This window comes from Mastomys coucha, unplaced genomic scaffold, assembly GCF_008632895.1.
Source record: "Mastomys coucha isolate ucsf_1 unplaced genomic scaffold, UCSF_Mcou_1 pScaffold15, whole genome shotgun sequence".
Classification (NCBI taxonomy): domain Eukaryota; kingdom Metazoa; phylum Chordata; class Mammalia; order Rodentia; family Muridae; genus Mastomys; species Mastomys coucha.
Window position 1 is genome coordinate 166,684,349 of NW_022196897.1, and position 14,870 is coordinate 166,699,218.

Sequence of the window (14,870 nt, forward strand, 5' to 3'; positions counted from 1 at the left end):
AAAAAAAAAAAAAAAAGAACTACAGAGCGAGTCCCAGGACAGCCAGGGCTACATAGAGAAACCCTACCTTGGAAAATCAAAAACAAATTATAATTTTATGTGTATGGATGTTTTGGCTACATGCATGTCTGTGCACCATATGTGTGCCTGGTACTCAAGAGAGGCCAAAAGATGGTGTCAGATTCCCTTAAACTGGAGTTAGTGATGGTTGTGATCTGCCATGTGAGAGCTTGGAATTGGACCTGGGTCTTCTGGAGGAAGAGCCACTGATCTTATCTCTCCAGCCCCCCCAAATGTCACTTCTAAGGGTGTGGCTTTGTCTTAATCAGTGAAGTGTTTCCTTCATTTTTCTAGACTCTTCTGAGCAGGAATTGCCATTGCTGGCCACCTGTGAGCCCATCACATGCAAGATGTGAGGTTCAAACCTTGTTGAGCTTAAAATGTCTTGAAAAAAATAAGATAGGAGCCAAGCAGTGGTGGTACAGCCTATAATCCTATGACTTGGAAGACAGGGGACAGGCAGATCTCTGAATTCAAGGCCAGCCTGGTCTACAGATCGAGTTTTGGTACAACCAGGGCTACATAGAGAAATCCTGTCTCAAAAACCAAAAAGAAAAAGAAGGGGGAAAAAAAGGAAGAAGAAGAGAAAGAGGAGGAGGAGAGAAATAAAATATAGAAAGAGAACATTTCTGGGTGGTGTAAAAAAAACAGTTGTGTGAATTAGGCATGGTGGCTTATGCCTCTAAATTCTAGCACTCTAGCCGGCTTAGGCAGGGAGATTACAAGCTCCAGACCAGCTTGGGTTACATAGTGTGAACCTGCCTCAACATAAAGGAAAGCAGCAGCAGCTGTGTGGATGTGGAAAGAATAGGAATAGCCGGAGGTGCGGATGTCAGACAGAAGCTGAGCCTGACTTGGGATTTAATTCAGAGGCTGCCAGGAAAACTCCCTCACAGTATGTTCCTCTTCAGGCCTGCTTGCTGGTGTCTGCACACTGAGCTTCCCTGACACTAAGTGGCCCTACTCCACAGTACTGCGCAGACTAGGCTGTGTTGTACACCGTCTTTCATCCCTTCATATCCCTCTTGAACAGCTAAAAATACACTTGCTTTTCTTAGACAAGTATTCATTTTGTAGATTGCATACCTTGGCAGGCAACCTTTTAAAATCTAATTTTTCAACTTTCCTTCCTCTATAATGATTGGGAATTCTGATTCCAGCTAAGTTAGTAATTATGTGGTTTAGCTTTTATAATTCCTAATGACTACAACTGTAGGTGTATTCATAGTTCCGGAACAATTAAAAACTGACATTTTTATTGAATAAGGGCGTCTGCTAAAATCCTATTTCCTGGCCAGGAATATTCTGGGATCTAAGATGTTTCATCATAGAAGTCTTGGGAACCTGTACAGAGGCTGGACAGGAACACGTTCACAGACTTTTGAGTCCATTGGGCTTACTGGCATTTAGGTTAGGAGTCTGCATCTGAGGCCTGCCTGGCTGATGGCCAAAAGGTTGAGGTAGCAGTGGGATAAGCAGTGGGACAGACAGAGGCTCCGTCTCAGGAGACCTTGTGTGGTAGTGAGCAGGTGTACTCCAGAGTGATGGTACACAGCCAGATGTGTCATCTAGTAGGTGGTTGCTGGGTGTTTCTGCTTCCTGTCACAGCTAGAGGCTTCTGGGCCCAGATCCTCTATCAGTGTCTAGGGGAGGGCAAACCATGTCAACTGGTGGGTAAGCGCATGACCCTTTGCTATAGCTATCATTAATGTGGCTTTTTCTCTTCCCCCTTTTCTCATTTTTGGATCTAGGGAAGACTTAGGGTTCAGATTTATATCTGAGCAGGTCAGTCACCACCCTCCTATTAGTGCATTTTATTCAGAAGGTCTCAATCAAGACTTCAGGTTCCACGGTTCCATCTACCCAAAGCTGAAGTTCTGGGGCAAGAGTGTGGAGGCTGAGCCCCGGGGGACCATCACACTGGAGCTGCTCAAGTGAGTGACAGGAGCAGGCAAGGGCCAGCGGGCTCTGCACTGTCTGAGAGGATGTTATGGCTTCCACTTCTCAGAGGGCTTCCTTCTGGGGAGATCCTGACCTTGTATGGGCTGAGAGCCTTTCTGCCAGCGGCACTGCTGCTTGACTTCCTGGAGAGGAGAGTTCCTGTGTCCACTGAGGTGGATGAGTCACATCCCCTCCCACTCACCTTAACCGTCAGTTACTGCTTTAGGACAACCCCAAAACCCAACTGCTTAGCTTAGCACTTTACTTCTAGGCCATGCCTAAGATAGGCTGGCTCCAGGTCAGCAAGAACTGTAGTCTCGGCTGTTCAGAGTCAGGTACTCTCCTTCCTTAGGCAGAGGAACCCAAAGCTAGCTACCCTGTAGTCACATATACCTGCTTGCTGATGCTCACACAGGCATGTGTGTTTGTATATACAGGTGAAGACACTAGAGGTCCTGCTTAGAGGCTGTTCAGCCCAGCTGCCATCAGAGAGACTCAGTCAGTGCAAGTCTTCAGTATATGCCAGAGCTTGAAAGCCATTGCAGCCCTCAGAACCTAGGGTTTCAGTTGCTGCTCTGGTTCTCCAATGCGAGCCTGTTGTGAGAGAGTATCTGTGCAGATTTTGATCTCCACTAGCCATTCACCCGACAGTTTTAAGAACCTAGGGGCAGGCTGGGTGTAGTTGAACACATCTTCAATTCCAGTACTCAGGAAGACCAAGGCAGTAGATCTCTCTGAGTTTGAGGCCAACCCTGGTCTACATAGTGAGCTCTAGGGTAATCAAACTGCAGAGTGAGACCCTGTCTCAAAAACCAGACAAACACTAAGAGCCTAGGGCCTGTCCCTTCACAGCGTGCCAGGAACACAGAGGCAGGCTCATGAGGTGGACACCCCAGTGCTTGGCCTGTATCCTGATCATCTCTGCTTTGGGAGTTGAGATGGGCAGAATTGAAAAGCTGCAAATGTGTTTGAGAAACATGTTTGGGCTCTACCTGGGCCTCTTGAGAGAGTGTAGATATCAGTCTCAGCCATCCTCTGTCATTGCTCTTATTCAGGCTTCTCTGATACAGCCTCCCACAGGCACAGGTCTAGGTCCACTGCATTTACCCTGTGAGGTTTTTCCTTGGGGCAGGGTCATTTCAAAGGATGGGTAGTGTTGCCTATGTTGAAAATAGCAACCCTCTCCTGCACTTCTCACAGCCAGGCTGGGGCTCAGGACTGATTTTCTAGAGCACCTTTCCTCTTGGCTGCTTCCCAGGAGAGCTGCCTCTCCTTTGTTTTTGTCTTCCTTTATTGCTTTTTTTTTTTTTTTTTTTTTTTTTTTTTTTTTTTTTTTTTTGGTTTTTCGAGACAGGGTTTCTCTGTGTAGCCCTGGCTGTCCTGGAGCTCACTTTGTAGACCAGGCTGGCCTCGAACTTAGAAATCCACCTGCCTCTGCCTCCCAAGTGCTGGGATTAAAGGCATGCGCCACCACCGCCTGGCTCCTTTATTGCTTATTAACTTGTCTGGACATTTAGGTAGAAAGCTTTGTTGATGCACACTAACTAAATCGCCTGCACTGGAAACACTTCAAAGCCCTGTCTGGCTCTCAGGCACTATAGTTTGGTTTTGCCTAGCCATGGCCTTCTGGGTCGCCCAAGTTCTGAGCTTTATTTCCCTGAATTTTTGGTTTGTGTGTGTTTTCACAGACATAATGAAGCCTATACCTGGACCAACCCTACATGCTGTGTACACAATGTCATCCTTGGGCAGCTATGGATAGAACAGTATGGGATAGTAGAGATCCTAAATCACAGGTAACGGGTCCATCTGGTGTATGTGGGATGGTGATTCTGGGCCATAGATGGCAGGCCAGGCTGTCCATGGGAAAACAGGCCAGATGAGCTGACGGATGTGAAGGGAGCTGTCTGCACTCTTGCTGTCTAGACTTCTAGCCCTGCTTTCCCATTCCCTCAGCTTGAGTTCTTCCTGTAGTGGGGCTCCTAGGCATTGTGTCTGGCTAGATTGAGTTCTGTCTAGTGTGGAGATAATCAGAATTGCTCGTGTTGATTGATTGTTTTTTTTATTACCATTGTTAATTTCTTTGAAAATATAAATTGCACCAAAGAAGTGTCGGTGCTAGGTGAAAATATAATGACCATGCACAAGCGTTAGTCGGGGCCTAGGCTTACAGCCGAAGCTCAGGACTTACAGGCTTTGCTTGTGGACACCTTAGTGAAAATACAATTTATAAATCATAAAATTCACCCATTTTCTAAATGGGCACTGAAGTGATATTTTAGTAAGTTGCCCAGTTGTACAGTCACCACAGGTCAGTCACGGAGCCTTTCTGTCACTGAGCAAAGCCTCTTGTGATGTTAATCATCGCTCATGGCTTCCTTTCCTACATGGCTGAGTCTTCTGTGCCCTGTAGCCGGCTTGACTCTCCAGACATCTCACATCATCACTAATGCCTGTGCTTGTTCCCACAGAACTGGAGATAAGTGTATACTTCACTTCAAGCCCTGTGGATTGTTTGGAAAGGAACTTCACAGAGTAGAAGGGCACATACAAGACAAGAAGTAGGTCTACTCATCGATGCCCACTGGCTGTGGATCTACAGTGTCTAGTGCTGTACCTGCATGTGCTTATACAGTGATGTCTGTTCAGGGTAGAAAAGATACATGTTGAGTGTGACCGTTGGTGATAGGAGAGTGGAGTTTGTCCGCTCTGGAGGAAGAAGAGAAGTGACCACCTTAAAAAATAGACATTTTTACTCAGGGATAATGTGGCTTTTTTCTTTTCCATTTATTTTGTTTCTGAGCTGGCCTTGCAATGCAGTGCAGGCTGGTATCAATCTCGAAGTCCTGCATCCAACCTCCTAAATGCTGGCTTATGTAGCCTGGATCACCTGCCCGGCTCTAGTGCTACAATCTTAAAAACTGAGCTGAGATGTTAGCAGTTGCCCAGGAGTCTCTTCCCTATGGGTACCAACTTTACATATCACTAAAGAATGTGGGCATCCAGTGTTCATGTGTCTGCATTATCCCACTCTGTAAGCCAGGGCTTTCTGGAGATTTTTGTGTAGAAAGTGACCAGTAGTGTTTTTGACATATTTTCTGGATTTTTCTTCCATTGGGAAAATTATGTTCTGGATCTCAAATTTTTATTTATAACTAACCATGGTTCAGTAGTATAATGCCAAAAGAGTCTTTCAAGCTACTGACATCTAGTTTTAACTTCAAAACAATGCTTTTGTTCTCTCAGCCTATCTCTAGGAAACTAGAAACTCCTCTACTTAAACAACCTGTATATTAATATCAGACTTTAGATTGATGAGAAATGTTAGGGCCTCACATGTGTGCTTTAAAGGACACAGGTTCTGTCATGGTCAGAGTGGTATCTTTGGATACCATTAAGGCATTTTTGGATACTGGCTTACCCATGGTTGAAGTAACCTGATGATTTTGAGCTGATGGGGGAGTCTTGACCTTTTGGGTTTGTATCCTGGATCCAAGCACATTTTGCTTTTGCTTTTCTTTTTGTTTTGTTTGTGTGTGGGATGTATGAGTGTGTACATGTTTGTGCGTGTGTGTTGTGAACATGTTTATTAACATGCATGTGGAAGCTGAGGTCAGTGTTGGCTGTCTTCCTCTATCATTTGTCTCATGTTTGATCTTTGACCTGGAGATCACTGATTTGGCCTGGCTGGCTGCCTGGCTCTGTCTCTGCCCCCCCACACCACCACCACCAATACGGGTATTGTTCTAGGGATCTGAATTTGGGTCCTTGTGCTTCCGCAAGAAGCTCTCATTGAAGCTCCAGCAAACTTTTTCCCCAGCAAAACTTTTTCAAGAGTTGCTTATGGAGCTGGACTGAGCCCCTGACTTCCTGTACACCCACTCTGCAAGTGCCTGCCATGTACATGTGTCCTGGGTGGTGCTCTCCTGTCAGGACACGTCCCAAGAAGCATGGAGCCAGTTTGTGAGCTTCCCAGACAGAGGCAAAAGGAAAAAGACTGTCCTGAATAGGCTCTCTTCACTTTGGTATGAGGTAGAGCCTAACTACTGTGGAGTTTTCCAGGGATGTGATTAGATGAAGAGAGCATTGATAATCAAAGAGAAAGCAAATCATCATGGAACCTTGGGAGGCATTATGGATAGATTTGATAGAAAAAGGTCTGCAAGACTCATACACATGAAAACCCTGTGCAGTGTTTAAAAGCAGCAGGCTGTGGGGTAAAGCTCAGTGGCAGAGCTTAGACCCTGGCAGAGGCTCTGCACATACAGCAGGACATTTAATTATGTTTGTGCTTTTGCCCCTGTTTTCTAAGGCCTCAAGGTCTCTTAGGCTTTTGTGCTTCATTTTGTCTGGCATCAGGGATGGGGATACCTTTTCTCCAGCTGTATGAGTGAGGGTCTGAAACAGAGCTCCTTCTTGCACTCTGTAGGTGACTGCTGTTCACTAAGTTTTAAACTCCTTTACTGCAGCAGGAAGAAGCTCTTTATAATGTATGGCAAGTGGACAGAGTGCTTGTGGGGCATAGATCCTGCTTCATACGAGTCCTTTAAGAAGCAAGAGAAGAGAGGTGACCATGCCAGGAAGGCCAAGACGGTGAGTATCAGCTGCAGTGACCCTGCACAAGGAGCACTGAGCTTCTCTTCTGTGTCCTCAGCCAGGAGGTGTATGAAGTGGGTGAAATATGTCTGTCTAGCCCAAACTGTCTTCTGTCTAGGTTCTGCTGTCCAGGCAAAGGTGTTTTGACTTTATTCTGTTTATGTTGTAACTGCTGGAAGCTTCCAGGGGAATGCAAGCCCTTCCACATAGCCCTTTGTAATACATCTCTCATTTTGCCTGAGTTAGCTGAGGCCTACTTAAGAAATCAAGTGCATCTCATTTCTGTTTTTCCAGCTCTTGAGTTCTCAGTAATATATTCAGCAGTCAGGAAGTACTGGCAAAGACTTTCCTCTAAGAATTTCAGAATGCTCATGACTACAAGTTATTCTTAAGCAAAATTAGAATTAAAAGTGATAGTTCAGAAGAGGTGTCTTACTTTGTAGATTAAAAAAAAATCAGGATGTTCTAAAGCAGAGATGTTCAGTATTTAACAAAAATGTTTGATCTCATCTGGGTATCTAGGTTTTTTTATGTTTTATATGTGTTATTGGACACCTTTCATAATAATTTTAGTTAGTTAGTTAGTTAGTTAGTTAGTTAGTTACTTTTTCGGAACAGAGTTTCTCTGCGTAGCCCTGGCTGTCCTAGAATGCACTCTATAGACCAGGCTGGCCGGAAACTCAGAGATCTGCCTGCCTCTCCCTCCAGAGTGCTGGGATTAAAGGTGTGTGCCATCACTGCCCAGTGGTAATTTTATTTTATTTTTTTTATTTTATTATTTTTTTGGTTTTTCAAGACAGGGTTTCTCTGTGTAGCCCTAGCTGTCCTGGAACTCACTCTGTAGACCAAGTTGGCCTTGAACTTAGAAGTCCACCTACCTCTGCCTCCCAGGTGCTGGGATTAAAGGCATTCGCCACCACTACCCAGCTTTGTTTTTTGTTTTTTTTTTTTTAAAAAAAGAAAGTTTTCATCATCAAGTGTGGACGTGCACTTTAATGCAAACATGGGAGGATATCTGTGAAGTCCAGGACAGTCTAATCTATACAGCAAGTTCCCAGCTATCCACAGTCTACACAGTGAGATTCTACCAAAAAACAAAAAAAGAGAGAGAGACAAAGAAAATCCATGTAGTATGTTGAATCTGCTGAGTGCTGTCTGGTGCCAGTCTCACTAAGCTCACTGCTTCATGGGTCATCTGGCAACAAGGGCCCATCCTTAGCTTTGCTGTGGGCAGTTAGAAGGGCCCAGGCTTTCATCCTGTGTCCTGGCATTCTCACTCCACAGCTGTGTCCTATAGTCGACTTTAAAGGCACATCAAACAGCTGTGCCTGTTAAAATGGGATGGGCTCATGAGCTTACCCAGGAGAACAGATGGCATCAGGAGGCCTTTCGTCTCAAATGATGTGTTATGGGTCCAGAAGGTGGGCAGGCACATGGCCAAGCATGCATCAGGGAGAACAGTGTTTGTGCCTGCTGCTGTTTCAACCTGTGAGTACCTTCTCTGTGAGAGTAGAAGTCCAGCCTGGCACAGCTCTGCAGAAAGCAAAGCCACACAGACAGTTGGAATTTTTTTCTCCTTGGTTAGAAAAGGCTTTGGCACTGCACAGGCTTAGGAGCAAGTCTTCAAGTGCTCTGGGGATCGGTCTTCTGGCCAGTAGCCATACAGAGGTACCCTGTGTTTCAGGATGATGGCCTCGAGAAAGCTAACAGTGATGTGCCTGGCGACATGGCGGATGATGTTCCTGTGGCTCAGGAGACGGTACAAGTCATCCCTGGCAGTAAGCTACTCTGGAGGATCAACAGCCGGCCTCCCAACTCTGCTCAGGTCTGTGTATGTAACCCCTCTGTGAGGCCAGGCCTATGTACTGCAGGATATTTCTATTTGTACCTTTCCAGTCAGACCCAGAGCTCTTCTACTTTGTTCTTGCATGTAGCCAACCAGCTTTCCCCAAGCAGACCGGGAGGCTCCACCACATCCCTAGAATCCTGAGGGCTCTTATTCCCTAGAGCCACCATGAGACTTATGCTGTGGTCCAGCCTGAGAGTAACTGCTACCCACTGCTATGCCTGTGTGAGACCTGGGAACAGGTGTGTGTGTATGGCAGTCCACCTGGCATTGATATCTTGATGTAGAATTCATGGCAGAATTCACTAGTGCTTGGTTATGCCTTCAGAGCTCTGACCTGACCACGTCTCATCAAGAGAGCACCAGGGGCTACAGAGACAGCTTAGCCTTACGCATGATTATTACTGTTCTAGGGGACCTGATTTCAGTTCTCAGCAAGCACCCATGTCAAGTAGTTCACAACTGCCTGTAACTCCAGCTCCTGGGAGACCACCTAACACCACTGGTCTCTGAGCATACCTGCAGTCACTTGCAAATTCCCATGAACACGCGCACGCACACACATAATTAAAAAATTAAAAAAATAGCCAAGGTGTGATGGTACATGCCTTTAATCTCTGGGGAGTCAGAGGCTAGTGGATCCTTTTAAATTATAAGTCTACAAAGTGAGTTTCAGGACAACCAGAGCTACATAGGGAGACCCTGTCTCAAAACAAGCAAATAGAATAAACGAATGAACGGATGAATCAATCAGTTGGTCAAACCAGGCAGGGGGTGCCCATGCCTTTAGTTCTAGCACTCAGGAAGTAGAGGCAGGGGATCTCTCAGTTTGAGGACAGTCTGGTCTACAAAGTGAGTTTCAGGCCAGCAAGGGCTACACAGAAACCTGTTCTCAAAAAAAGGCGGGGGGCTTCAGGGTTTGTGATATAACTTAGTTGGGGGCAGGCAGTGGCATGGCTTTAGAGGGTAAGATGCTTGCTACCTAGCCTGACAACTTCAGTTTGATCCTTGGAACACATACAGTAGAAGGAAGGAATCAACTCTTATAGATTGTCCTCTGGTCTACATGCATGTGCCCACACACGTAATGACACATGCATAACCACACACGTACACAGAGTAAGTATAAAAAGAACAAAGACCCGCTTACCTATGAATATGTTGCCTTACTGTACTAGTTTGCTTTTATTGCTGTGATAAAACACTGACCAAAACTAATGTGGGGAGAAAAAGCTTACACTTCTAGGTAACAGTCCATTACTGAGGGGAGCCTAGGTACAAACTGAAGCAGAGACAGTGGAAGAGCGCTGCTTACCGGCTCATTCCCACAGGCTTGTCTAAGGCGACCCAAAGGAGGCATTTTCTTAACTGAGGTTCCCTTTTCCCAGATGATTATAGCTTGTGTTGAAGTCACCAAAACAAATAAAAACCCTATCCAGCGTTCTCACTGTGCCACTGTTACTGTACATGCCTCCAGCATTCTCACTGTGCTTCTGTTACTGTACATGCCAGCACGAACTAATGGGACAGGATTCATCTAGGTCACTTTTAGAAGAATAAAGCCTATGTGTTGTTCAGGGAAATTTCTTTTTAGATGAATTCTCATTCCTTTTTGGTTCAGTGTGCATGAAGCCTTCATGCCTATTTGGGGTTTGGTGGATCTGGTATATTGGAAATGGCCTGGAAAGATAGAATGCACACTTGTGGGCACAACCATCTCTGAGGGTACTGGGCAAGCTGGTTCTAGGGCTGGGAGGTTTTGGTAATAAAGCAGGATTCTAAAAAGAGTCCGGTGTGAGCTATGGCTACCTGAGGACCATGTTGGGAAGCCAGACAGATTCTCTAACACTCTCCTCTGTGGACCTCAGGTCAGGGATTATAGCAATATCTGCTGTTCTTTTTAGTGATGGAAGTGTCCTGGGAGTCATTTAAGTGGGGATGACTAGAGAAAATTTACATTCCCTGTGGCCCTTGAGCCACATGCTTGTAGATGATGTCAAGAAGAGAAGGCAACCTCAGGAGTCAGGATAAAGGTCTTTGCTGAATAGGATGCAGTCGCCTTCCTATTATGCAGGTGACACATGACTATCTGTCATGGGTTTAGGGCACTGATGGGTCATTTTCCTGCAGCCATGTGCTTCTGTGCTTCTCCTGCAGATGTACAACTTCACCAGCTTCACTGTGAGTCTCAATGAGTTGGAGTCAGGCATGGAGAAGACTCTACCACCCACAGACTGCCGCCTCCGTCCTGACATACGTGGCATGGAGAATGGAAACATGGGTGAGTGCTGGGTCCTCAGAGGGCTCATGTTGGTAAGCTTAGGCCTGCTCTGTGAGGATGCTCAGACCTTTCATCAAGATGGACTAACAGTGTGCTGCCTTCCAAAGACAGAGCTCTATAGAACAGCAAAAGGTAGTGAACAACCTACCTTCCAACAAGCCACAGACCAGCCCTTCGTAAAATGTTAAGATTAAATTAGAAATGAATGAACCAGGTATGGTGACACATATCTGTTATATCCTAGTACCTGGGAGACCAAGGCAAGAGGATTAATGTCAGCACCAGGCAGTCTGAGCTACATCTGAGTCCAGGCCAGCATGTTCTACCTAGTAAAACCTTGTTTCAAAACAGCACAACAAAAAAGTAATGAGTGGAAAAAATAAAAACAAAAAACAAATCCCAAAACTTTATTATTTAATTCAGTGGGTGTTAACATTGCATTTCAAAAACTGGGGGTGTAGCTCAGAGGTAGAGTGCTTGCATTTCAGGACTAACTTCCAGCAGAGTTCATGTGAGCAGAGTCACTGCCAGGATCCATCTCATTCTAACCCAGGACTAGGCAGTCACACTCCAAATGAGCGCTGTGCTTGGGTTTTCAGTGTGGTCGCTTGCTTGCTTCTTGCTTACTAAGCTAGATTGAGTATCAGCAAGGCTCCTTGTTAGGGAGCCCTTTAAAAAGAAAGGCATGCCTGGGGATGGGGAGAAAGGCTGAATGCCTGGAGGTTCACTCTTACCTGATCCATGTTGGGCAGGTGGTGCTCCTTCCTCCAGATTCACCTGCTCTCCTTCAGCAGAGGCCACAGTCCATCCCACAAGGGGAAGAAGGTTCCGCAGATTTGGGATCCTTCTTCCTGTGAGCTCACTGTTCCAGATACTTGCTTTCCCATTGGGCTTCAGTGCTATTAAACTACCCAGCACATCACAGAACCCATTTGAAGGAATGCTGTGGTCTCCCGGGATGCCTCCCATCTGCTTGTCCTGAAGAAGTGCCCCTCATACATCTGGCAGAAACAAGTCACCCTTAATAGGTGGCCAAATGGAGCCAGAGTTCACTCCCCTCATTCTTATCAAAGTGGGACAAGTCTCTGGGTGTCAGGATGTGGGTCTCGCATCTCTGACAAGTGGGAAGTTTCAAGTGCTTGCTTACTTGGACCTAGATCTGGCCAGCCAGGAGAAGGAGCGACTAGAGGAAAAGCAGAGAGAAGCCAGAAAAGAACGTGCCAAAGAGGATGCAGAGTGGCGGACCAGGTGAGCTGGAACAAAAGGCCTCACACACCTGGGCATGAAGAGGCCACATCACATCATAGGTAGTACCAACTCCTCCCCCCTACCCTCTGCATGGCCTGGGTCCATAAAGATCCCTACCCCACAACTGCTACCTAGTGCTGTGTCTCAACTATGTATTGAAGGCTAGAGTATCTCGTTAGCACATATGTTGCTTAAAACCATTTACAGGGAGTTGACTGTCACAGGAGACATGTCACCTCACCCCCAGGCCTTGCTGTCCTACTTCACAGCATTTTTGACCCAAAATAGTTTTTCAAATATGGCCAGTTTTAAGACAAAATATAGCCTGAGTCTAGCTGTTCATTTAAACATTGGTGAGAGTTTTGATGTTCTCACATTTATACATTGTGGTAAGGTGATACATACACAGACCACCTACCCTGTGCAGTGTGGTGCCAGGCTGAAGCCCAGGTCCTGCTGCCAGCCCACTGTGGGTATGAAGATGTAGCCCTAAAGTGGGCCCTCTGCCGATAGGGGGCCATGCAGAGGGTGTTATGACTCATGGGCCAACACAGCTGCCAGGAGCTTAGATTTCTTACATTGGTTGTCTTGTTTTTCAGTAGTCAAAGTACTATAGTAATAAGCATAAGCAAGATATGTACTTGAATAGTGCACATAAACATTCTTAGTCTTTTCTAAAAATCTTTGGATGTTTAAAACAGTTCACTTCTCAGGTTGGTAGTTGGTTTTGTGTGGGTGGGGGAGAGTGATTTTTCAAGATAGGATTTCTCTGTGTATCCCTGACTGTCCCAGCACTCAGTCTGAAGACCAGGCTGGCCTCAGACTTAGAGATCCACCTGCCTCTGCCTCCCAAGTGCTGGGATGAGAGGCGTGTGGGCCACCATCAGCTGGCTCAGGCTGGTTGGGTTTTTTGTTGCTTTTTATTGTTAAGATGGGTTACACTGTTGTCTAGTCTTGAACTCAAGCCCTTCCCAGTCTCAGGCTCCAGAGCAGCTGAGAGAACAGATGTATATGTCACTGTGCCTGCTGGGCTCCATTCCTTGAGCCATTTATTTCTAGGTCATATTAACAACCATCTCCAATGACATTGGGCTCGGTTTTTGTTTGAGTTTGTTGTTTGTTTTATCTTTTTGTTTTTGGAGTTTCTCTGTGTAGCTGTGGCTGGCAACTCCGTAGACCAGGCTAGCCACAAACTCAGAGACCAGGCTAGCCACAAACTCAGAGACTTGCCTGCCCTTGCACACACAACTCACCCTGCCCATGTGTCACTACTGTCCAGCCAGTCTGGAATTTTGAAACCAGTTTTTCTCTACCACCTCTTCTGTGCTGTGATGAAGATGGAACCCAGAGCCTCCTATGTGCAGCAGACACTTTGCCACTGTGCCAGCTCTGAGACAGTTATTGATGCATGGGCTTCTGATTTAATACTGTGCCTTTAATGTGCATGTCTTTGTTCTAGAGAAAAACTTGAAAATAATCTTCTTTCATTGGTCTTTTAAAGTATTAAAAAGCCAGATGTAGTGGCTTGCATCTCTAATTCTAGCATTCTGGAAGCTGAGTCAAGAGAATCTGAATTTGAGTCCAGCCAGGGTTTCAGGCAAGCATGAACTATAAAATGAGACACTATCTCAAGAAATAAGTAATTACATATAGATAAAATTCCTGCTGGGTAGTGGTGGAACATGCATTTAATCCCAGCACTCAGAAGGCAGAGGCAGGCAGATTTCTGAGTTCGAGGCCAGCCTGGTCTACAGAGTGAGTTCCAGGACAGCCAGGGCTACACAGAGAAACCCTGTCTCAGAAAAACAAACAAACAAACAACAAGAAAACCAGATGATCCATTGTGAAATGACTTTTTTTTCATAAAAGATAATTACTGCTCCTTTTTTTATCTTTGCGGTGCTGGGGATGAAACTCTGGACTTTGTGCCTGCCAGGCAGACTGTTTAACCACTGAGCTATAAAACCAGCCTGTACCCACAGAATGTGCTTCCTGGTGTATTCCTGATGACCTAGTTGCTTCTGTTTAGTGGAGTGCATCTGCAGAAGTGCAGCCTGAACCTGGTGAGGGTCAGCTTCATGGGCACCCTCTCCTCGGTTGCTGTCCAGCCTGTGGAGGATTGGGTGTTGGACTTGAGGTTTTTTGGGAAATAGTGATGTTAGGTGTGTGGGTGAGCACAGCCACAGGGAAGCTGGTCAGTTACTGTCAGTGATGGTGTTCCTAATGCTGCATCTCTCCAGTGGCACACATTGCTGTGGGAAGGCTGACTGGATGGATCTACCATCTGCTGACCACCTCCCTTGCATTTGCAGATGGTTCTCTCCAGGCAATAACCCCTACACAGGAGCTCCTGACTGGCTGTATGCTGGCCATTACTTTGAGCGTAACTTCTCAGACTGCCCAGACATCTACTAATTGAGGCCTGTGAGCCCAGGAGGAGGCCTTGGAATCCTCAAATAGCATCTGAGCTTTATGGTGGCAGACACCACAAATCGTGGAGATAGCCTCAGTGAGCCTCTCGGATTGCCCAGCGCTTCACTATCTTGCAGCCCCTTCATGAAGCTCCAGTTGGGCCTTCATATTCACTGAGGCCTCAGAACTCCACAGTCCTCTCACAGGTGACAGAGTGCACAGGCCAGCTGAGCTGGCAGCACTCTCTGTTGTACAATGTGTAATGAAGGAAGAACCAGCAGGGTCTGTGTGTTCTACCCAAGGCTGTGGCATGGGTTCTGGGAGAGTTTCAGATCCAGACCCAAGAAGGAGGGGAACATGGATCTTGAAAGTATCCCATGGCCAGGGTCCCCTTCATTGTGGAAAGCATCGTGGAATGAAGTGACAAGCCACCAGATTCTGTATTTTCTACCAATCTTGAATAAGGTAAAGATTACTTTAGAAAAT

General features: G+C 46.1%; 1 protein-coding gene across 2 annotated transcripts in view; it reads left to right on the forward strand.

Moving 5' to 3' along the window:
* Nucleotides 1-14,856, forward strand: part of Osbpl2 (oxysterol binding protein like 2) — a 44,633-nt gene extending 29,777 nt beyond the window's left edge. For both annotated transcript variants that reach the window (XM_031372967.1, XM_031372966.1), the window contains 8 exons: nucleotides 1,812-1,994; nucleotides 3,690-3,797; nucleotides 4,473-4,562; nucleotides 6,471-6,594; nucleotides 8,282-8,422; nucleotides 10,601-10,724; nucleotides 11,882-11,972; nucleotides 14,285-14,856. In XM_031372967.1, coding sequence (XP_031228827.1) covers nucleotides 1,812-1,994; nucleotides 3,690-3,797; nucleotides 4,473-4,562; nucleotides 6,471-6,594; nucleotides 8,282-8,422; nucleotides 10,601-10,724; nucleotides 11,882-11,972; nucleotides 14,285-14,387 — 964 coding nt within the window. In that variant the 3' untranslated portion in view covers nucleotides 14,388-14,856. The remainder of the gene's footprint in view (nucleotides 1-1,811; nucleotides 1,995-3,689; nucleotides 3,798-4,472; nucleotides 4,563-6,470; nucleotides 6,595-8,281; nucleotides 8,423-10,600; nucleotides 10,725-11,881; nucleotides 11,973-14,284) is intronic.
* Nucleotides 14,857-14,870: the final 14 nt, after the last annotated feature.